Source organism: Gobio gobio, assembly GCF_949357685.1.
Source record: "Gobio gobio genome assembly, chromosome: 23".
Classification (NCBI taxonomy): domain Eukaryota; kingdom Metazoa; phylum Chordata; class Actinopteri; order Cypriniformes; family Gobionidae; genus Gobio; species Gobio gobio.
Window position 1 is genome coordinate 5,875,240 of NC_137119.1, and position 26,000 is coordinate 5,901,239.

At 36.6% G+C, this 26,000-nt stretch overlaps 1 protein-coding gene across 1 annotated transcript; it reads left to right on the forward strand.

Moving 5' to 3' along the window:
* Positions 1-2,836: 2,836 nt before the first annotated feature.
* eci2 (enoyl-CoA delta isomerase 2) lies at positions 2,837-21,260 on the forward strand (the record flags this gene model as incomplete). Its single annotated transcript, XM_079805987.1, is given in 11 exon segments — positions 2,837-2,896; positions 2,899-2,960; positions 3,302-3,464; positions 5,438-5,536; positions 8,187-8,369; positions 9,849-9,918; positions 9,999-10,101; positions 10,202-10,322; positions 10,422-10,511; positions 15,404-15,547; positions 20,541-21,260. Coding segments are annotated over 11 exon segments (1,251 nt in total). The 3' UTR covers positions 20,697-21,260.
* Positions 21,261-26,000: the final 4,740 nt, after the last annotated feature.

Below are 26,000 nucleotides of genomic sequence, written 5' to 3' on the forward strand. Positions count from 1 at the left end.
TGTTTGGGTCATTTCCTCACAGCCTTTGCCCTTGTGATTCGCACCATCTGTTGCCAAAAAGCCAAGCAATGCTTGTATGAAGCAAACCTAAGAATAAAATTATAGTTATGGTTAGTCAAAATCATAAATAACAGATAATGATACGCCATTACACACAGAACCACACAGTAGCAGTGTTTTCGTTATCCTTCATATTGCGCAAATTGTAACTGTGAATGAAAACAAACACCCAATGGAAACACGTCAATTTTGCAAAAAATCCCAAATAATTGCAAAAAAAGTTATGCTAGCATGAGGTGGTTTTTCAGACAATTCGTAAATCTTGATGGATTTACAAATGGTTTGGTTTCTTACAAACGTTATTAACGTGGCTATAATTCTGGATGCTTGAACAAATTATGAATAATTATTCATAAGTATGCAGTGTCATAACTACAACTACATCTGACGTTTATAACAAACCAAACTGTTTGAAAATCGGTAGAAAATTGAGCAAGTTATGGTTATATAAAAAGTACACTCCACGCACCGTTAAAACACAATGTTACAAGTGAGCGAGCTGACTGTGACAAGATGGCCGCCATGTGCGGATGTCGACCTCCATTGGCCAGCAGCGCGGACGAGACATCTAGCCTTTATTATGTATATCTATGGGTGGCGCTCCCAATAACGCACATAAAAGCTGTCAATCAACTCAGGGTGTTTGCTGCGGTCTGAGAACAAGAGCGAGTGTTCCTGGCGCCTCCTCGTGTTAATAATAATAGTAATTCCTTACATTTATATAGCGCTTTTCTGGGTACTTGGGTAGAAGGGGGGAATCTCAACCACCACCAATGTGCAGCACCACCTGGATGATGCGATGGCAGCCATATTGCGCCAGAACGCCCACACACCGGTTTATTCGTGGAGAGGAAATAGAGTGATGAAGCCAATCAGTATATGGGGATGATAAGGAGGTCATGATGGACAGGGGCCAATGGGCAAATTTGGCCAGGATGCCGGGGTTACACCCCTACTCTTTTTCCAAAGGACATCCTAGGATTTTTAATGACCACAGAGAGTCAGGACCTCGGTTTAACATCTCATCTGAAGGATGCTTGTTACAGTATAGTGTCCACCAACTTGATTCTGTTGAACCCTGGTGCATTTGCATTCGTCTTATGTCATCACAAATATGCACAGGCATGATGGAAAACAGAACGTGGGTCAATATATTGTGTTTTTTTATTAATTTTTTGCTATTATGGGTCTACTTTAGCCTGGCTCCGCCCTTCTGCGTACTTCCGCTCAATTTTTATTTTCCTTCAGTACTCCGTCTGGGATTGCGGTATATTCTCTGTTTTTTTCCGGTCAAATTTTAAACGGTCCAATCAGCGAACAGAGGGAGAGGCTGAGAATGATGACGTTGATGTCGTGCGCTATTTTGAGATGACATACGTCACGACCAAACGTTAGCGATTGGTTATGGGAGATCCAGAGTGGCTCTGGGCAGATCCAATAGTTTAAAACTTCAACAGAGTTCCCGCCTTCAAGGAAGTTAACGCTTGTCAATGGAGAGCGGCCAGACTCTCTGAACAAATGAAATGCATGAGACTCTGGTAGGACCAGGCTAGGTTTACTGCACGTGTGTTGCATGAAGGCGGCTTTCTGATGCATACAGTATCTTAAAGCTGTTATTGATGTTTGCAGCGCAATATTTTACCGGAGGGTTAAAATGGCGGTTATTTTCGTCAGATACGGCTGTGCTCACAGAGATAAAGTAGTGCAGTAAGATAACATTTATCAGAATTAAATATATAGCATTTATTTGAATGAATTATCAAGAGGGAGAGAAAGAAAGAGAGAGACTTTAATCTGACTTTAACAGTCCTTAAAGAGAGCGCGAGAGAGATGTGTGTGAATTACCTTCGTCTGTTCAGCGCCTCTCACTTAAAGGGATAGTTCACCAGAACATTTTTAATATAACTCAGATTTTATTCGTCTGAAAGAAGAATGTCATATACACCTCAGATGACTTGAGGATGAGTAAATCATGGGCTAATTTTAATTTTTGGGTGAACTATCCCTTTAAGGAATGACAACAACGAAACTGTGAGTTTAATTACAACAAAGCCAGCGATATTACCACCTTCTTGTTGATGAGAAATATAATGTAGCGATTCAGTAGCTAAGCTATTTTATTTTTTTTTTTTTAAATCGATGGGAGGAATTGATCAGTTTCCATTCTCTACTCATATCCGAGTGTGTGCAGGAAGCAGCGCAATAATATAGAACAGTGATTAAACTGACTTGGAACTACCTGTGCATTATTGAACACCAATCAGCCAATCAGAATCGAATAGTCAGATAGACCATAGTATAAATTAATTTAGTGCTCGAATATATGAAACTATTTTCCTTCAAAAAAATGTATTAGTTATCTATGAGTTGTCTTTCATTTTAATTTCAAACTCTAGTAGAGGTTTTGTTCCTGCAGCAACACTTGTAGCGCTGCTGCCATCTAGTGTTGTTTGAAAGACAGCGCGCTAAAACGGCATGGATTTGTGCAAAAAAAAAAAAAAACGTCAAATTACACAAATGCTTGTTTTCTCTAACAGTGCTTTTTGTATTTTTTTGTTTCCAACGCCTAGTTTATAACCCTCTTAAATTAGAATAAAATTCGTGAATTCTTTCCTGCAAGCTAAAACTCAAGATATTTGGCAAATCCTCCACCCAGGAGGCGGCAGTAACGGTTTCAGAACACATCGATTTCCGCATTCAACTTAGCGAGGGAGAAAGAGGTGGCGTCTGATTGGCTGATATGTGCTGTAGTGGGCGGGATCAGGTGAACTGACAGATGATTGACAGCAGCGCCGAGCATCGGCTGGCTTTTGTGTACATAAACTTTGATCAGTGCTCATCAGTGTAATGGCTGCTCTGATCAAACTCATCTCGCCGTGGAGATTCGACCCACTCATCCGGTAAGAGCTTTATTACAGACATGATGTGTGAACCTGAGCGTTTATTTTGAGCCGTTTTAGACACCAGACGCTTATATGTAACTTACGTATCTTATTGATATGGACATAACACATCTACATATGTACATCATGTTGTGTTATGCTATAGAAATACTCCTGTACTGTATGCTTACCTTGTGTTCGCACTGACCTCTACCCTACACCATGGTGTCAGATCTTCACCTCTCACACACTTTACACACAGGAGCGCGCACACACACACTCAGGACGCGCGCTCATTCATAAGCTCTCATAAACAGCACAAATTGGGCCCTGAATTCTTGCTTATATTGTATGTCCAGAGTGAGTAGAGCTGCATTCATACCGTGTGTTCAGTTGCACAGCACCGCTTCAGTTATGGGAGCATCAGTAGAAGATTTCAACACGGCCAAAGAAAAACTGGGCACTTTGAAAAAGGATCCAGGGAATGAAGTCAAACTCAAGATCTATGCACTCTTTAAACAGGTGAGGAACTGATCAATAACAGCTTCAGTACTGACAGAAAAGGCAACACAGCTGAAAAATAATACAGGTTTATGCATCAGCTTTCTCCATAAACTACTGTTGAAAAGTTTGGTGTCCGTAAGATTGTTTACATTTTCTTAAAGAAACAAATGATTTTATTCAGCAAAGATGCATTTAAATTGATCAAACGTGACGTTTATAATGTTACAAAAGATTTATATTCCAAATAAATGCTGTTCTTATGAGATTTATATTGATCCTGGAAAAAAGTGTACATGGTTTCCAATCAGGAAAAAATTCTATTTTACACTATGTAAAAATAGCAGTATTTTCTTTGCAATACATGTAAATAGTAATTAGATGCTATTTATACTTATAAATAGATACTTGTACCTCAGTGTTGATGTATATTAAACGGTATGTAAGGGATAATCCGCTTCGCGTCGAGGTCCTGGTCACTCTGAAGGGGTTTATTCTGCGATAACAACCGGCTGGATGTACATTATCCCGCTTATTACACGGCTACTTGTCTCAAGGAAATTAGACACAAAATATTGTTTTGAGTTTAAATATTTTATTAGTTCTTACGCAAAGCTTCCGCGAAGAAAAACAGTTCCAAACTGCTTTAAGCCTTTATCTATTGCTGAATATTTATTTTCAGCATATATGTTGAAATTAATGCTGAAAGGGTTAATTCACCCAAAAATGAAAATTAGCCCATGATTTACTCACCCTCAAGTCATCCTAGGTGTATATAACTTTCTTCTTTCAGTCGAATAAAATCGGAGTTATATTAAAAAAGTCCTGGCTAATCCAAGCTTAATAATAGCAGTAATAGTTGCTGTTTTTGAAGTCCATAAAAATGCAGTTGTCCATCAAATAACGTGCTCCATGCAGCTCTGGAGGGTTAATGAAGGCCTTCTGAAGCGAAGAGATGCATTTGTGTAAGAAAAATATCCATATTTAAAACTTTATAAAGTAAAGTTCCGGCCGTGAAACCCTTGAAGTCTTCCTTTGTAACCCGTGGTGGTTAAGTGCTTTTCAGTCACAAGATGGCGGCAGACAGTCAACGACAGCGGAGTGACACGTTAAGCACATTAGTAGTACCGGTCAAGATAACTCGTAGTACCCGGATGAGCGGTGTGTTATTCACTTTGGTGGTTGTTATCTGGGAATAACATACCGCTGGAATGCGCGGTTGACCAATCAGAATCAAGTATTCCTGAGAGACGTGTAATAAGCAATAATAACATTGTAAATTATTATATTTATTAAAATTATTAAATGTATGCCGCCTTATTGGGACAATAAAGTCCGCCCTACACCGACCCCTAACCCTACCCGATAAACACTTCATTAAACAACCGTTAGGCACTTTAATACCACTTTTTGAATATCTTCTTTATTTTTATTGAAAATAAATGCCTTTCCGACCTGAAATGAAAAGGGAGAAGAGTGAGTTCGGCAAAATGTGGATTCGACCCTCAGGTCGATTTACGTACATTTTCTGCACGTGAGCACCTTACTCCTACACTATTGCTACAATTAACAATATTAACAGACATCAGTGGCAGAGTTAGTGTAAATAGACACTCCGTAATACTAATTAAGCAGCAAATCATCATATTAGAGTGATTTCTGAATGATCATGTGACACTGAAGACTGGAGTAATGATGCTGAAAATTCAGCTTTGATAAATTACATATTTAACAAATATTCACATAGAAAACAGTTATTTTAAATTGTAATATTATTTCACAATATAACTGTTTTACTGTATTTTTGATCAAATAAATGAAACCTTGGTGAGCAGAAGAGATCAAAAACATTAACAGATCTTACCGATCCACTTTATCTGGCTATAATCTTTATGGCTACGACTGATTTCTGTGGCCATACATTTCCTGCAATTATTACAAGTTTTTGTTGACATCATCTAGTTTTTCCTCATTTCTGTTTTGTAAATGCTCAGGCCACACAAGGACCCTGCAACAGCCCCAAACCCAGCATGCTGGACTTTGTGAACAAAGCGAAATGGGACGCATGGAAAAGACTGGGGTCCGTGTCACAGGTGAGAGGAAGCAATTCTGGATTAGCTTTTCATGTTTCAGGTTTCTGTTCAAATTTGTAATTAATGACAAAAACAATTAATTTTAACAATAATAATAAAAAAAATAGTAATAAAACTATCTAAAACTATAAAATATTTAGCATTCATTTTAATGTAACTCACACACACACACATAAAGAACATGTAAATTAAAGGACAATTGATATTATTTGTTATATTTGTTCTTATTTTTAATTAGCTTTTGCTTTTATATTTTCAGTTTTCATTTTAGTTGAAGTTTTAGTATTTTTTTGATGTGCTATGCTCTTTTTTTATTAGCTTTTTAAAAATATATTTCTATTCTGTAATTTTGGTAATTTTTTAAGTAAAAAAAAACGTCTATTTATCTTTGATTTTGGTCATTTTAGTAACTTTTAAAAAATATTTATCTTTAATTTAGGTCGTTTTTAGTTTTTTTTTAATACTTCTATTTATCTTTAATTTTGGTCACTTTTTTAAATACTTCTATTCATCTTTATCTTTGATTTTGGTAATTTTAGTAACTTTTTTTTAAAACCATTCTATTTATCTTTAATTTTGGCGACTTTTTTTAGGAGCTTTAAAAAAAATTCTATTTAATCTTTAATTTTGGTAATTTTCAGTAGCTTTTAAAAAAATATTTATCTTTAATTTTGGTAATTTTTAGTAGCCTTTTAAAAATATATCTATTATTTATCTTTAATTCTGGTCACTTTTAAGTTTTTTTAATATTTCTATTTTTCTTTAATTTTTGTCATTTTAGTAGCTTTTTAAAAATATTTATATTTATCTTTTACTGGTAATTTTTATTAGATTTTTAAAAATATTTATAGCTTTCATTTTGATAATTTTTATTAGCTTTTTTAATGTTTCTAATTATCTTTCATTTATTTTTATTTCAGTTAGGGCTGAAACGATTCATCGAGTTACTCGATTAACTCGATTACAAAAATTCCTCGAGGCAAAAATTCTGCCTCGAAGCCTCGTTAAATTCCTATGACGCGCACTATACGCGCAGGATCTGATTCGCACGGACCGCTGTTCAATGTTCAGGAAGCACACCATAGCGCGTGATACATTTTGAATTTAGTTCAGATTCTAGATGCCCAGAATCACTATAGTAACTGCATGTTTTACACAGTTTATGTAAGTTGATTACCGTTCTTATAGCTGCCACACACACGGCGCGCGCAAGCCCCGAAGCCAGATCGCTTTCACTTTCGTCCTCATAAAGTTTGTCAAGTAAAAAGTTTTAAAGCCTTGCCAGATTGAACATTGAAGCGATTGTGCACTATTCAAAAACAACAATACGGAAAACTTATCCGTTCAGTGCTCAGCTTTTTTCTGTGACACCGAGAGCCGAGCCGTGTCGCGTCTTTGACAACGAGCGCGCGCCCTGAAGGCAGACCTCTTTTCACGTGAAGATCGCGCGCGGAGAGCAGCGCAGAAACGCAGTGTCAACGCCGTCCTGTGACTAAAGTAAAGACACTAAAGTAGCTTAGAAACTCAACTCAACCGTTATAGGCATACATTTGAATACCTTTTGAAGTAATTACAAACCACAGCTTCATAATGAATAGAGACGGAATGAGTCACTCTCAATCACTCTCTCATTAATGCATCCAAATAAATGTACGTAGGTCTACTACTGTGTTAATGATTCTGTATCTGATGAACAACAAACATAAATCTGCCCCACAGACATCAATAACTGCTGAAAGTGAACCGTTTCCTTCAAGTATTTTAAAATCACAAAGAAATGCACTTTTAGCATTTGTTGGAAAAATTCCAAATTTAATAATAGAATATCAGTAACACACACACGCATGCACCCTCCTCTCTCTCGCGCCAGTCAGACCAATCGGTGCAATCCATCACATATGCTTAAACTTTTATGTAGCCACGCAACAATAATTTCAGCATTCACTGTATACACCGGGACGCGATGTTGTGACGCGATTTTTCGAACGGATGCTTCACCTAAAATGCACCGCTATGCAAGTGATGCAAGCCAAATGCAGCGTTCTATTGAAAATGAATGTATGTACGCCGTACCAAACTGCAATGAAGCCTCACGCACACACGCACACACACGCACACACACACACACACACACACACACACACACACACACACACACACACACACACACACACACACACACACACACACACACACACAGGTTGCTAGGTTACCATAGGCTCACCCCAGAAATGATATATTATTTGTTAGTAGCCTAATGGTAAATGCTGCAGGTGTAGAAATCTACATAAAATATATTTACTTTGATGTCAGGGCTAGATTACAGCATGAAACCTGTTGTGCATATTAATAAATTAAATTGCTTTTCCTCTTCATTTTCGTTATGCATTATTTGTTTTGGTTGTTTAAAAACACAGTTTTTTTAATCCGATTAATCGATTAATCGATTACAAAAATAATCGATAGATGCAGCCCTAATTTCAGTTTTAGTCATTTTAGTACTTTAAATGAAACCTGTTTATTTCAGATTGCGTCTTGAGTTTGGTTAACACATCCAGGTCTCAGGACAAGGTTGAGCCCTGCAGACCTCTAAATGCAGAATGTGTATGTGAACAGCGTACAGACGAATGTCATGTGCTCTCTGTGTCAGGAGGAGGCCAGGCAGCAGTATGTGGATCTCATCACGTCTCTGGTGGGAGCAGAAGCCCCCGCTGTGGCAGCGCAGCAGACTGGGAGCGCCAAGGCCTTCGAGACCCTGCTGGTCACCACAGAGAACAACATCACCACCATCCGCCTCAACAGACCCCTGAAAAAAAACGCCATCACTGTTGAGGTGACACACGTCCATCACTGACTAAAGACATTTTGAAGGCTTGAAACGAATACATCAGTTGTCTGGGACAACGGTCATATTATACATAAATAATAGACTGAAGAACGCCACGATTGACCAATCAAAAGTATTCCAGAGAGTCATGTAATAAGGACAATTTAACATTACTAAAATTGTATATTTACTATCTACTACCGTCATTAGCTTAGCAGTGTTATTTTGGTATTATTGAGATACTATTATTGACTTTATTTTGTTTTCATTTTTAATTATTTTAAAGTTAATCTAAATGAAAATAAGAAATGTTGCATTGACAACTAGCTGAAATTAATACATTTAAGTTTATTTTATTTCAGTTTATTTTACAAAAAATAATTTTGTATGGTTTTATTTGTAGTTAACTATAATAACCCTGATGGTTAGCAGTGTTATTTTGATATTATCCTTATACTATTGGAGTATTTATTAATATTTTTAATTAGCTTTTAGTTTTACATTTTCATTTGATTTAAGTTTTAGAAATTGTGTTATGTTCTTTTGTCATTTTTGTTAGTTTTTTATATTTATTTTATTTTTAGTACTTCAGCATAAAGTTTGATTTCTGTTAGTTGGCAAGGCAGCATATCTAATTTTCACTTTTGTAACTTGCATTTCTTTTATTTCAGCTTAATTTTAATTAACAAAATATGTTTTTTAATTTTAGTTAAAGTGTTAGTTCACCCAAAAATGAAAATTCTGTCATTAATTACTTACCCTCATGTCATTCGACACCCGTAAGACCTCCGTTCATCTACGGAACACAAATGAAGATATTTTAGTTGAAATCTGATGGCTCTGAAAGGCCTCCATTGGCACAATGGCACTTTACACTCTCAAGACCCTTAAAAGATACTAAAGACGTCGTTACAAAGTCCATCTCACTACAGTGGTTCTACGATAACTTTATGAATCGGCGAGAATAGTTTTTGTGCGCAAAAAAACCCTAAATAACGACTTATATAGTGATGACGATTTCAAAACACGGCATCATGAAGCTTCGAAGTGTTATGAATCAGCAGTTTGGATTGCCAAATTTCAGCAGTTTGGCGGTTTGACACGCGATCCGAATCATGATTCGACATGATAGGGTTTTTTTGTGCACAAAAACTATTCTCGCCGATTCATAAAGTTATTTTAGAACCACTGTAGTGAGATGGACTTTGTAACGACGTCTTTAGTGCCTTTTAAGGGTCTTGAGAGTGAACCGTGCATTGTGCCAATGGAGGCCTTTCAGAGCCATCAGATTTCAACTAAAATATCTTCATTTGTGTTCTGAAGATGAACGGAGGTCTTACGGGTGTCGAACGACATGAGAGTAAGTAATTAATGACAGAATTTTCCTTTTTGGGTGAACTAACCCTTTAACAGTATAACAACACTGATGCTTAGACATTTTTAGAAAATATTTGACAATGATCATGTTTGTTTTGCATCCTGTAGATGTACAATGAGCTGATTGAAGCTTTGGATCTTGCTGGAAAAGACGATTCAGTCATTACAGTGATGACAGGTGAAGAACTCTGCTTTACCTTCATTATGTGATTGAGCGTTTGCAGATCTTTTCTTACCCTCCTCTCGATGACTCTGAAGGTAGTGGCGATTATTACTGCAGTGGAAACGACCTGAACAACTTCACCAAGATCCCAGAAGGAGGAGTGGAGGAGATGGCGAAAAAAGCTGGGGAGTTACTGAGGTAAAGCCTATTGTGCTTTATTCGAAACTGAAACCAGTTTATACTCCTTTTTAGCTTGATAGGATGTTATGATGGACATGTGTCTGCTGTGTTGTTTTAGGAGGTACGTGAAGGCGTACATTGACTTCCCCAAACCTCTGATTGGAGTCATAAACGGACCGGCGGTGGGTGTGTCAGTCACCCTGTTGGGACTTTTTGATGTTGTTTATGCCTCAGAGAAGGTGAGCTGCTTTCCGACAGTATATCAGTGTCTGTCTGTTTAGTTGTATCTATATATCTGTCTGTATTTTGGCTCTTTCCTCCATTTGTTTTGCTTGTAGGCGACCTTTCACACACCCTTCAGTCAGCTGGGTCAGAGTCCGGAGGGCTGCTCTTCATATCTTTTCCCCAAAATAATGGGCACAGCGAAGGTATGCATATCATCACAAACAAAACTTGAGATAAGTCAGCTGACTACTAAATATATCTTGGTAATAATTGCAATTCATTATTTTAATCAACTGACAGCACTAATGTAAATAGGGCTGCATGATTTGGGGAAAAATGTAAGTGCAATTTTTCAGATAAAAAAAAAAGCTTTGGATTTGCGGTGCTTGTTTGAAGAGCTGCAAAATTTGGCAAATATTTTGTTATTTATATATCAACATGACTATAATATTACTAAATCAAATGTTAACATTTAATTTTTACATAAATTGTATTTAAAATAATAATCATAATTTGTAAAAAACTGTAAGATTAAAAAACTAATACTACATTTCAATGGTGCTTCACACTTTTTCCAGCTCTTCTAACCTCTAAATATTATAAAATTGTAATGTGGTTTTTAATGTGATGATTTGTAAAACTTTAATTTTGTAGGAAAACTAACACTGTGGCAAACAAGCACTTGTATTTTTAAAAAGATATGAAATGACCACTATAACCAGTAGATGGCATCAGATGAGCACTTATTGACTTATCAGCCATTTTTACTGCCTAATATATGGGGAAAAAAATAGGAAGTCATAAAGTCTCATGAAAAACAATAGTAATTTTATGATTAAATTAACTTTGACAAATTTTCCCCCAACACTACCAAATCAGATGCTGGCGCCTCCATGTTTTGAACTTAGTGGCACAGGTGCCAGTGCTTTCTAATTTTAGTCTGTAGCTCTGGTCAGGAATAATAGAAGATTGCAGTCCTAACTAGAGGTGTATCGATATATCGTTAATCGATATAAAAATGCGACGATGTGTATCGTTGATGTAAACGATATGATTCATGATATAGAGTTGTTTTATCCCAGGCTCAACTTGCTGTATTTATAAGGTATAATTTACCCAAAAATTTACATTCTGTCATCATGTGCTCACCCTCATGTTGTTTCGTTTAACTCCATGGACAATCCAATGCTCTCCATTGACTTGCATGAAGCTGCCGCCTTGTCATTTCTGACTTATAACAAAAAACAGAAAAATGTCTAAAAGCTGCTATGTGACAGGGTGTACAGCAAACAAGCTAAAAAACACAGAACTACGTTTTTATAAGCTGTCAACCCAAAAAACGAGCGTTTAAGGAGACAAAAGTGGATACAGGCAATAAGACGTGAAGCATCAGCAGGAAGAATGAGTACATTTGGGGATCCTGACACTCAGTATGTCTACATGTGCAGTAAACATTGTGTCACTGTTAAGTCAAATATCCAAATGTCAGTTTTATATATGATATTTCCTTTTGCTGATTACGTTCCCCTCTAGTGGGCGTAGTTCTCAGTGTAATATGACACGTGGCACTCTGTCTCAATTGACCTATCGGTAAGCCCCGCCCCGCTTAGTTACTGTTGCTAACTCGGACAAACAAACGGAGTTGCTATATATTGCACAGATTGTAGCGTATATCCCGTCCGAATGATGGCCAAACTTAACTGATGGTTTATCAAGTTTATTGCATCGTTATTCACTTCATCGTAAGAGCTGAACAAACAAAGCATAAGAAGTGCGCATTAACGTCTCATTCACAAACTATCTCTCTCCATTGCATTACCATTAACATAAACAGCAAATTACACAAAAACACTCATACAACTAACAGTAAACAAACATATACACAGACCGTGTGCCTTTTTGAGGGTGCAGTTAATAACTGGTAAACTTTGTATCTGCAAAACAACTCCGATAAACTGCGTGCGAGCTCTTCCTTTCACTACCCGTAGACTATAATACCCATCAAAATAGGAGTCCTCCTTAGTAGGACAGATTATGTAGACCTTAAACATATCTAAAATGAAATTAATTTACATATAACCAGTTTAATATGGAGAGGCACTGAAATGTAGACCTTCTTGTTTTTCACCTACAGTGTTCCATAACGTGAGAACAGTTAGTTAATAGGTTTGTATGTTAGCAGGGACTTTAATCGTAACTTAACGAGAGTATGACAAACAGAAAATCCTCTCAGGATCCCTGGAATCAGTGTTACAGTACCTCAGGCTAGGGCTGTGCAATTAATCGAATTTCGATTTCGATTTCGATTTTGCCTCCCAACGATCACCAAAATAGTACAATCGAGAAAAAACAATTATTTTGTCTTGCGTTCTGAATGAAACGCGCACGCGCACATCCGGCCCTCCCGAACCCACAAATCTCTCTCAGGTCGTGAGTCTCGTGTGCATATCATCCGCTGGAATTGAAAAACTCGGCGCGAGTAAAGATGGCAGAAGGAGGGCAGTTACAGCAGCGTTTGGTGAGCAAAAAAGGCAAAACCAACTCCGTTGTCTGGGAACAGTTTGGCTTCGAGGAATCAGACGACGAGCAGAAACATGCTAAGATTTGCTACATGGTAGTGGCTGCAACGCAAGGGAACACCACGAATTTGTTTAACCACTTGAAAATTAAACAATCTATGACAATCTAATAAAGAAACAAAAACTGACGAGAGCAGGGGAGCCGTGTAAACGTCCTTTTTTCCCTTCATATTTTTCAAATAATTCTCTCTTTGTAAACTTTGTTCAATGCATGCGAGATTGCGAGTGCTGCCATATTTTCGAATATGACCAGTCGTTTTCACCGTCATCACCCGGGTTTAGTGCTTTAGGGTTTAGGTTTAGAATGAGAAGCCGCGCGCGCTGTGAGAAAATGTGTCTCTGTGCGTTCATCCGAGAGCGCGCACACGTCTCTCAGCGCGCAAATATTGAGTTCTCTTTCAAGTCTTGCTCTTAAACGGACAAACTCACACAAAACGTATGTCAACATGTCCATCTTGATGAGTATCTTAGCAGACATAGTCTGTATATGCCTTAAGTGAACTTAAAACAGTCGATAAAGAAGACGCGAGGTCTTAAAGGGGCAGTAGCCTTTACTGCTGTCTGTTTAATGTCAAATAACAAAAGACAAGGACATCACTCACCGCTCTTGATTGAATAGCTTTTGTAAGTTTAATAGGATTAATCTTTAATTTATGCACTCAAATATGCAATGTTATTTTACATTTGATACATTTCTGTACCTGAAAACTAATGTTAGACGTACATGAAAAGCATAGCCGAACCATATTGTTGATCTTATTTATTTGTGGTTATCATTTTTACGTGAATACTTTTATACTTTGATTCGAATATATGTTATATTATTTATTTTAATAGTTCAAAAAGTACAACAAATGTTACAATTTCAATTGAATTGTTGAAAGGTGTATTTTTAATAAATACAACACATTCCCAAAGTCATGTGAAATAATCGTGTTACATAATCGTGATTTCAATATTGACCAAAATAATCGTGATTATGATTTTTTCCATAATCGAGCAGCCCTACCTCAGGCACGACATTTTAACATTTTTATAGCATAAACACCATCAAACCGATGAGAGCTTCAGATTTTCCAATGTTTCTCTATGGCGCTGAAACCTAAAGATGTCCGAGTTCCGGTCCCTGCGCAACTGATACTCAACTGCTATTGGCTCATCTGCGTATGAGGGGAGGGGCTTACCGATAGGTCAATTGTTTGTATCCACTTGTATGTCCTTAAACGCTCGTTTTTTGGGTCAACAGCTTATAAAAACTTCTTGGTTTTTAGTTCTGTGTTTTTTAGCTTGTTTGCTGTACACCCTGTCACAGTTTTAGACATTGTTCTGTTTTTTGTTATAAGTCAGAAATGACAAGGAGGCAGCCTCATGCAATACAAAGTCAATGGTTGGGCGTGCTTTGCAGAATATGACGTGTCGCTCTGTCTCTAGTAGTATGATTATTCAAAGCATTTTAGATGGTTTATTCTTATATGTATAGTGCATGAATAGTGGGAGAGATGGGACATAGTGAGCACAGGGAGATAATGTTGCCTGCATTGAATGCGTGAGGGGAAAAAAATGAGTTTACAGAGTTTCTGTGACATTACTACATTAAACGACTTAATATAATGTATAATGATGCAATGGGGAAATATTTGTGGGTCCTGATAATAATACAATAATAATATTATTTTAATAAAAAAATATCGCGATACATATCGAATCGTGACACGAGTGTATCGTTACACCCCTAGTCCTTACACACTTAATTAATAATTTTTTTCCCTGACATGAAGCCTTAAAATCCTCTTATTAAAACAACACACTTTTACCGTGACTGTCCAAGTTAGTCCGATATAGCGATGACTCGATGAGTAGCGATCAAATTTGTTACCCAGCTGTTGCCGATACCTCTTTTTACAGAGGAACAAGTCACGAAAAACAGCCGTGGTTGAATATTATGTCAGAATTAAATAAACGAGAAAATAGGTATTCTTTAATGATTTAATCTTCTTATAATGGTCGGGGGATGATGCTAAACGCACATTATCATTGTCTTAAAAGATACTGAAAAGAATACCATACACACAATAATGTACACTTATTGATGTGCTTATTCTTTATGTGAGTTTATTATGATTTATGATTAGTTTAATGATTTTGAACACAAGGTTAACCATGCAAAACTAAATCTATATTTATTGCATTAATATACGACCAGTTAAACTAAAGCTGGCACGGAGGTATGTATAATTACAAACTATAGTTACTATGACTTATGCATTTCTATAGTAAGCTACATGTAGGATAAATGTACTGTATGTGACAAAGTTTCTGCGACAGCTCTCTGACGTGGTGTAATACGTTAGTGTCTGAATTTCTCGCTTCATTTCACTTCTTGCACTCAACTGCCATGCACTATATGGGGATTAGAGAACCAGTACACAGCAACAGAGCCGACACAGAGACCCCGACTTTAGGGCTATTCAGAGTCGACTCCATCACTAAGTGTTCTTTGTGTCCTTTCTTTCCAGGCTAGTGAGATGCTGTTGTTTAATAAGAAGCTGACGGCCACACAGGCCTGTGAAGTGGGTCTGGTGACGGAGGTCTTTCCTGAAAGCTCCTTCCAGAGCGAAGTGTGGACCAGACTGAAGGACTATGCCAAACTGCCCAGGAACGTAAGTGCTCAGACTGCTTGATATGTGATGTAGGGTACAACGGGGCTAAAGGCACATTTGACTTAATTCTCTTTTAAACCACTAGATGGCACAAAAATTCAGCTTAGCACTTTTCTTAAAGGGTTAGTTCACCCCACAATAAAAATGATTCCATCAATTACTTACCCTCAAGTCATCCTAGGTGTATATGACTTTCTTCTTTCAGCCAAACACAATCAGAGTTATGTTAAAAAATATCCTGGTTCCAAGCTTTATAATTGGAGTGAATGATACCTTAGATTTTGAAGTCCAAAAAAAGCTCATCCATCCGTCATAAACATACTCCACACACCTCCAGGGGGTTAATAAAGGCCGTCCGAAGTGAAGCCATGCATTTTTGTAAGAAAAATATCCATCCGAGTTCTGGCGGAAGAGTGACCTCTGACCCGACGCATGATGTATTGACAGAGCATAGCGCAAAACAAAACACTGGTCACAAATTAGTAGTCTAAAACGAGATTTTATAAAGAGAAATGTGGGAGGAGCTTGAGTTTGTCACCCAACCGCGAGGTTACCGTACCTGAGCTTACGCTACGCCTACATCCTACACAAGCGTAGCCTGACGTCGTCACACTCAATTCTAGTCAGAATTTGAGTCTGATCTGCTCCGTTGGGCTGTGATTATGGGGGCGTGTTTCAACCAAACCAGGAAAGATCTCAATTGGATAGACCTACAACCAATCAGAGCAACAGAGCGACGCATAACGTTTCAACAGAACTCAACTGCACTGTGTTGCCAAGTCCGCGGGTTGAAGCGACCCCAATTATGAGATATACAGACCCAGGAATGCAAATTTTAGCAGGCAGCCCTGCCAAAATAACACGAATTTTACCCCCCAAATGCCTTTTTTTATCCCCCGGAATTTTTTTTATAACTCATTCGTTTACATCAGGGGTCGCCAACTTGCGGACTCCGATCCGAATCCGGACCGCGAAGCCTTTTGACGTAATGAGTCTAATGAATGCAGAATGTCTATTCGCGTCTTTGCATTGACTTAAATCACTCGCGCGAAATGCTTCATTCGCGTCCGTTGTTAACGCACCATCAGAGCAGAAAGCGGTGCGCAAAAACAATGGCATTTTCGAAAATTAGGAAAGTTGACGCTGAAAACCGAGTTTTCAGTGATGAATGGGTGGAAAAGAAAATTGCATTTATTCTTCCTGCATCCTGTACAAGGCCTGTGTGTCTCATTTGCTCTGATTCTGTTGCGGTTGTCAAAAGTGGAAACATTAAATAAAATGTTTCTTGCACTTTAAAATTTTTCACTTTAAATTTTGGCACTTTATTTTTGCCTGTTTGTGTTTCTGAATGATATTGCTGATGATATTTTACCAGTGCAATTTGAAGCACAGAAGAGAGCAGTGTTCAATATTAGATACATTTAGTTAAGTAGAGACTATACATGTGAATAAACATAAAATGTGTTATGAGATTTCTGATTTTCTGATTCAGGGGGGGGTTGCGTTCATTGCCTGTTATTATTTATCTCAGTTCAGCAGGGAAAAAGCACTTTAGTTGCTAGTAATGTTGAAATGAATGTATTTTCAGTGCAGATTTAGAGATGAAGGCATTTTTAGTTCATCATATTTTTGTCAGATGTGGTTACTGGTTGAATTTAGATATTTTGTACCAAAGCAACTTAAAGGACATAACAGAACGACAACAAAAAGAGATCAATTTTGTGAAGGGTTAGCCTACCTATGCTTGCTTTAACAATATGAACAGACGTGTTTTGTCCATATGAGAACACATTATATTTTGTTCAATTAAGAACAAATGCTTTCTACACTAATTTCTTTATTCTGGCAATTAACATAAATTATTGTTTTTAGGTATATAATTGTCCGGATCTCGGCCGGTGACGAGGGTTTATTTACTGGACCTCAAGCAATTTTAGTTAAAGAGCCCTGGTTTACTAATTTAAAGCCTTAAAGTTCTGCATATTTTTTTTTTAAATAAATTTTTTTAGCAATTGAGAATCATTCAAATGATTGAATATATTTTGAGACAAAAGTTGTATAGTATGGTATTTGGGGTAAAATATCGCCCCCTGCTGTTAAGGTGAAAGGCACCAATATTAACATGATAAATGGCGGCTGACTTTTCCATTTGTTGACATCACATGGTTAGATTCAGATGGGAAATATCATATACCAGATTATTATAATACGATATTAATCATATCAAATAAAATACATTATTTGTTCCTACTGTAAAGCTTTATAAAATCATTATGGGATCTCATACAACACTTACTTTTTAAAAAAACATATTTTAATGGCAGTATATTTATTGAACAAACATGAATTCTTTTATTTATCAAAATAGCATTGCTAAAGGGATTATTTTGAACAAGTATTAGACAATTTGGACATTATTAAAGCATATTTTGTATTATAATGTGTCTTTTTCCCCATGTGTCTGTGTCTCGCCACCTCATACATTTATAAGATTTTTAAACAAAATAAACTACATTTATGATTTATTTTCACACAAAATCTGTTGCTCCATAAATGTTCAATACAAACAGAAGTTTGTGCTAAAGAATTTTTTTCGCGGGGGGTGTCCCGGGGCTGGGACACTTCGGGTTTAAGGGGTTAACACTAGTACGGTACAACAAAAAGAAAAATGTGCACTACTCCCATAGTGTATGATTGCAGAAAAAAATATATAATGTTTGTTTGTATTGAACATTTATGGAGCAACAGATTTTGTGTGAAAATAAATCATAAATGTAGTTTATTTTGTTTTAAAATCTTATAAATGTATGAGCTTTAATGATACCTATTTTATGTTATTACATTCAGTGGTTACTAAGCAACCACTGAATGTAATAACATAAAATAGGTATCATTAAAGCTTAGAATCTCAGCTTTTCAATGCATCTATCCATGTTGGGATACTCAAAACGAGTGCTGAGTTATTAATCTAAAACGGAGTGGACCACCCGAGGGCGCCACCTAGCTGTGACAAAAATTAATTGTCATATTTTTCTAAACTACTGCATTGATCAACACAAAATAGGTGTCATTTGAAAGCTTAGAGTCTAAACTTTACAATGAATGTAGCCATTATGATTATCTCCAAAGTAGTGATGAGTTATTTGCTGATAAAATGGAGGGAAAAAAAATCATAATTTATGGAGGGGGGGGGGGGGGTTATTATGTTCTGCCATGTGTCAATCACATCATACAGCTCAGATAGTCATGTGTCATATGTCATTTGAAAGGTCTCGTGGAGCAGAATACAACAAGCCTAATTGTTTTGGGCTTTGACTAAACTTTTAGCGAGTTTTTTTTTGCTGGTGACTTCATGAAACAAGCTCCGATCGTTAAAAATGCTAAATATGCTAACGTTGTGCTAAAGTCGCGTTTATGCTTGTAACTTCATGAACCAAGCTCCGATCGTTAAAAATGACACACCTTTATTTACAGCAGATTCCCACGATTAAAAAAAGACCAAGGACACCATAATCGGCCACTCAGATCAGAAGTTATGATTTATTGAATTATGTACATGAAACCTGACAGGAGCACGTGCTATTTTTGCACAAAAGTCACGTTTATGCTTGCAACTTCATGAAACTTTCTCCGATCGTTAAACATGGCACAACATTATTTACAGAAGATTCCAACGATTAAAAAGAGACCAAGGACATCATAATCCGTCACTCGGATCAGAAAATATGACTCATGGAATTATTACACATTAAAACCTAACAGGCGCACATACTCTTAAATAAGCTATTGTTGCACTAACATCGCGTTTATCATTGTAACTTCGTGAAACGTTCTCTGATCGTTGAAAATGGCACATCATTATTTACAGCAGATTCTCAAAATTAAAAATTAAAAAAAAAAGACCAAGAACACCACAATCCGTCACTCGAATCAGAAAATATCACTCATTGAATTATTACACATTATAGCCTGACAGGAGCACATACGCTAATAAACAGTAGCTTTAAAGTCGCGTTTACGCTTGTAGCTTCATGAAACTTTCTCCGATCGTTAAACATGGCACAACCTTCTTTGCAGGAGATTCCCACGATTAAAAAGAGACCAAGGACACCATAATCCATTGCGTCGATTACGAGATATTCCTCACAGATGATGTGTTGATCAGTGCAGTTTAGCAGAACATGGCCATTTACGTTATATAGCAGCTAGAGGGCGCCCGGGGGCGGTACACTCCGGTTTAGATGAATAACTCAGCGCTCGTCAAGAGCATAGAAAAAATGATAGATTCGTTGAAAAGCTGAGATTCTAAGCTTTAAAATGATACCCATTATGTGTTATTATATAATATATATAATATAATATACATAATATTGTAATAATATAATGTTTTATCAGCAGTTTCTCAGCATTAGATTGTCCAAATGTAATAATAATTTATATTTTCTAAAAATATTAAAAGTGTTTTAACAAATAATACATACTTTTTGACTCTCCTTGCTATAATTTGAGTTATGAGTCTTTAAATTTGTGTATTTCTCTCAGAAAACAACAGTTTTGTAAATGTCAAGGAATGAACAAAAAGGCTACCTTTGTTCTAAATGCTGTAACTTTTGATTACTTTATGCAAAGAATTTTTCTGCTGCCCTATTTCCTTCCTGAGTTATTGAATGTTACATAAGAAATATTTGTAAAATTATTAAAAAATATATTTAAAAAAATGCCTTTTATCAGCAGTTTCTCAGCAATATATTGTCCAAATATAATAAAATTTATATTTTCCAAAAATATAAAATGTTTGCTAAAAAATGATACCTACCATTTGACTCTCCTTACTATAGTTTTGGAGTTATGAGTCTTTAAAGTTGTATATGTCACTCACAATAAAACTCAAAAAATACCTTCAGGGCTTAAGGAAAACATAATTGAATCAAAAAGGCAATACTTTTTACGTCTATTCTAAAACACTGTATTCACATATCTTATATCCCTTCAGTCTCTGGCTCTGTCCAAGCAGCTGATCCGCGGGATGGAGAAAGAGAAGCTTCACGCCGTGAACGACGCAGAGGTGGAGAGACTGGTGGAGCGCTGGCTCTCAGATGAATGCATGCAGGCCATCATGACCTTCTTCCAGGCCAAGTCGAAACTGTGAGGAGAGTACCTGGAGCCGCTCAACAGCCTCTTCAAGGAGTTTTTCTGTTAATCTGACATACTGCAAACAGGAAGAATATCCCAATTGTGTTGTCCACAATTGTATAGGATTTGTTAGAATTGGATCTAACACTTAGTAGGTTGTAACAGTCAGTGCCTTACTAACGTGAATGCATTTGTATAAAAGGGTTACACTTTATATTAGACGGCCTACTATGTACTAACATAACATTTGGATTTATTGCTAAGTAAAAGGTTTTGGGGTTAACATGTTAATTAAACGCAGGTACTTTAAATGCTATTACAATGCACCTACATGTACAGTAAGTACATAGTATATTGCATCACATGGTAAAGTACATGGTAGTTAATGCCACCTAATATACAAAGCATGACCGTGTTCTTTTATCCAAGAGCCAAATTCAGTGCTCTATACTGTATAATCCATTTCAGATGTATGAATACATTCAGTACTTTGTATAGTCTGTGACTTTTTTGTCCTGAATACAGTTTTAAATGGAACCTGATTTGTTTATCAATATGCTTAATAAAATATAAAACTGTGTTTTTTCCTTGAAATACCAAGTAAATGCGATGGTACTGTATATGGATATTATAATCACCAACTACAATGGTATTACCATCTGATACCAGCTATGGCAAGCCATTTTCACTTTTATTCATTCCTATAATATGAATTCTTGATATCAATGATGATATAATTTTTGATATCTGTAATCTGTAAATGTCACCATAGGCTGCCATTCGAATTAAATTGCTGATATCAAGAATTTATTTATCTCAGAAATACAATTCTTAGTAAAAAAAAAATATAATTTTTGATAATTATGTGGTTTCTTGTGCACATGTCTCTTCATATCAAAAGTAGAATTGCTACTAGAAACAATGTTAATTTTTTTTATATCAATAATTTGATTTTCACTAGTGAATTTTTGATTTCGTGAATGTGATTGTTATCGGAATCCGATTAATTTCTGAAAATACTCTCCTAATTATTCATATTCATAGAAACAACAAATGTAATATGTTGAAATACATTTACAGATATCAAGAATTAACATTTCAACTAGTGACAATTAAATTATTGATATCATGAACTTATATTGTTACTAGTACCCATGTAATTATTGATATCACACATAAAGGTTTTTACTATAGAATTGTATTTCTGATATGTGAAATTGGAATTTCAGCTATTCTTGATATCAACAACTGAATTTGAATGGCAGCCTACATTTAACTAGTGAAAATACAATTACTGATATCAAGAATTAGAGTTTTAACCATATTTTTTTATTATTATTTTTACAGTCTATGGTTTTAACTAGTGAAAATTGAATTGTTGATATCAAGAATTCATATCCTGGGAATGAATAAAAGTCAAAACGGCTTGCCATAGTAAGACGGACATTTTAGATTACTCTCCTAATTATTATTTAAAAAAATTTTTTCTTCAGATATCAGAAATAACAAATTTTGAAATACATTTACTGACATCAAGAATTAACGTTTCAACTAGTGACAATTAAATTAGTGATATCAGGAATGTATAGATTTACTAGTAGGCTACCCACGTAATTATTGATATCACGTGTATGTTTTTACTATAGAATTGTATTTCTAATATGTGAATTTGGATAGAATTTCAATTAGTCTGAATTTGAATGGCAGCCTTTTTACATTACATTACATTAACTAGTGAAAATACAATTACAGATATCACAAATGATAGTTTTTACTAGTTGAAATTTAATTATTGATATCAACTTGTCTATTTCGTCGTGACGACGGCATTGTTGATATCAAGAATTCACATTTTTACAAGTGTAATGTAGTTCCACATATCAAAAATTGCTATTAATATAGTAATTCCTGATATACAGAATTAGCATTTGAACTAGTTAGAATGTAATTGTTATTATCACAAATCCATCCTGCGAATGATTAAAAGTGAAAACCAGCATCACTCGAGCGGAAGTTCATTTCACAGTAAATCCAGCAGATGGCAGACCACAACCATGAAAAGTTCGTGAATTTTTCATTTAGGGAATCGTTTGTTAGAATGAATATTGTTTTCAAGCGCGTTTTGTATACATTAAACACACATTCAGTCATTTTTAGATGCTGCTGTATTCATATTAATCTAGCTGGGCACATCATACGTTGATTAAAAACAGGGAAACTCCCGTGTTCTTCCTCGTGCTCCTCAAACAGGTATTATACACACATTTTGCATCTCTCGTTTAGTTTGCCTACTAACTAACCTCTTGTGACAGAGCGAAAACCCTTTTCTAGTTTTGTTATAAGTGACGTCCCGTCTGAAAGGTTAGACGCCCTTTATCATCAGACACTGTGTTAAACTTCTGTCTGGAGATTGTGGGTATGGATTTGTCTATGTTAGGGTTCAATGACTCATGCAATATGTCATTGGAGATTATGAATGGCATGAACACATAATTCCACAGATTTCCCTCACCGTCTGCGTCTGGAGAATGAAGCATGTGCCAGGTCATTCAGTACTTCACAACATGGAATTGTTGTCACATAAATTGTTTCCCCATGTATGGAAAGAGTAATTCAAAATAGAACAATTGCAGCCTCCAACTCTCACACAATTGACGCTGTTGAAAAAAAAAACACAGAGAAGACACTGACAACTTGCCATTAGAGATCGAGCAGTTTACTTTAGATATAAAACAAAGTGTCAGCTTTCAATTTCCCTCGATTTTATTACGAAATTCAAACAATAAATGTGGTTTTGTGGCTCTTTAATGTGAGATCGCTGTAGTGGCAGTTCAAGTTCTTCCTCTTTACTATGTTGAAAGAAATAGTACAATTTATTGAAATGTATCATATCTCATGTAATCACTCAGTCAGTCCCATAGACTGTAAAAAAAGAAGATGGACAACGCACCTTCACTCTCTTCCATTGAAGCCACCAATTTCCAAATTATGGCCCTACATCTCAGACCCTGAGTCTGCGCAGTAGTGAGCCAGAAGTATAGCCGCTCTAGCAAGGCCCTGCACACACTCCCACAGAATTGGTTGTACAGTTTACAGCAGAGCAACTTATGTCAGTTTGAAATAAACAGTTATGGAAATGTTAGCCTCACTTGGACTGACGGCAGAAGGTCTGGACTCTATCGCAGCTTTCATTGGTCAAGGACCGCCCAAGAGGACGTTTGACTGACATGTAACGCAATCAATTACAGTTTGTTTTGTTCCGCGTCATGTTTACGGGCACCAAAATGTAAAATCGATGTCCCTACAATAACAGACCGGTGTGCGTCTATAAATGATTCATTCATAAACTGTTGTTCACGTTTACTGCAAAAATGGAGCCGCAAACTTCACATCCTTTTGAAAATCCAGCGTTTAGTTGATCCTGGTAAGCGCTCATTGTCACTATTGTAAACACGAGGGCGTTCTTCTTCTACAAGGGAGTTTGTAGTCATGGCATTTGTTTCCAGGTGGACCATTAAAGAACACAACCAATCAGATGACGACTTCAAAACTCCTTAAGTGTTTCCAAGTGTGTCATATGCATCAGACGTTCAGCCAACGGTCTGTGGGCGTGACGTCTGAAGCTGAGACTACATTGAAGTTAAAGCTACAATCTCCTCCCAACAATCCTGAAAAAAAGTCTGTTGGTGCCTCAGTGATTACTTCAGAGAAGCCGTCAATCTCAGCTGTCAATCATGACGTCACAATCCCCTGTTTTTATAGCATCAAATAACTAACTAAAACCAAACCAATTTTTTTTTTTTTTTTAAAGCAAACACTTGAACTTACATAAGTGTGATAAAAACTACCTAAAATGATAGAAACCATCTTTGGTTCAAAAATTATTGTAAGTGTAATTTGATTGCTTAGTTTTTCTATGTCACATTAGATTACATGGAGAGGGCAGGGGTTATGACCTGTACTGGGACCAACCACCTGGGGGCGATCTAAAAAAAAAAAAAAAAAACCCTGCTAAAACCAGCCTAGGCTGGTTGGCTGTAGGCCTGTCGCAATTATCGATATATTGCACAATATATGTCCATGACCTCAATCATTTTTTGTGATGCAATATATCGCCCATTATGTTTACATGATAATGAATGTATGTAATTGCATTATTATGCTGTTATATTAGGATTATATATTTGTGGCATAATGTCAGTCTTAAAATGACAATAATAGCGTTTATCCCAATTATTTCAGGGACGATATATCGCGAAACAAAAAGTAGTTATCGTGACAGGCCTAGTTGGCTGTACTTAGCTGGTTTAAGCTGGAAGAGGCTGGTTTAAGCTGTTGTTCAGCTGGTTTTAGCTGGTCTTTTAGCGGGTCTCCCAGCTTGACCAGCTAAAGGGTCCTGCCCACTGTGCGATTTTTCAAAATCCTCCGCGAATGCTGCTTGTCAGATTGTACGAACATGATCCCCGATGTAATACATGTCACACTGCAGGATCTCAGTTGTCATTATGTCAGACCGTACAACAATCCGACGCGAAAAATGGACACAAGCAAGAGACTCGTGTTTTTCGTATTCAATCCGTGACGCGTTCGGTAACGGTGAGCCGCATTCACAGACACAATGGTAGCGTTCAGCAAACAACAAAAACAAGAGGTGGCATTCATTCATTTTGATAATGTCTTGTCTTGATAAAGAAAAGCATAGACGATGTGTCATCAGGTTCTGCGCTCCTATTGGTTCTTGATTTGACGGTCGTCCTAGGAGAAGTCACACTGCAGGATTGCGCCTCAAATCTTCTGACACTGCCAGAATTTTGTCCGAGGTAAGATCGCAACGGTCATTAATCGGTTGTCGGTGCACATGTCAAACTAAGGATCAAAGACTTCAGATTTTAGCCTAGGATCAGAGGAATCTTTTAGGATTTCAAAATTTGTCTCAGACGGCCAAATCGTGGCCAAAATCCCACAGTGTGCACCCGGCTTAAGACCAGCCTGGTAAGATTAAACCCTTAACTGTCACCGTCCTGCTGGTGGGACGCCTGGAGCTCTTTTTTTGATCGCCTTTTTTTTCGTATCATATATTTTAGCAATTATCATAAATTAGGTATCATTTGAAAGCTTAACGAAATCAGGCGTTGCATTACCATGGAAGCGGTACTCTAAATTCTTCTAACGGTACTCTAAACTCCCCCTAGTGGGCGGTGTCATGTTTCATATTACAACATTTATTTTAACTACTTTATAATCAAAATCTTTTCTAATCTTGACAAAACACATATCGTCGGAAAGGTCTGAGTCTCAAGATTACATATTTGGTGACTGT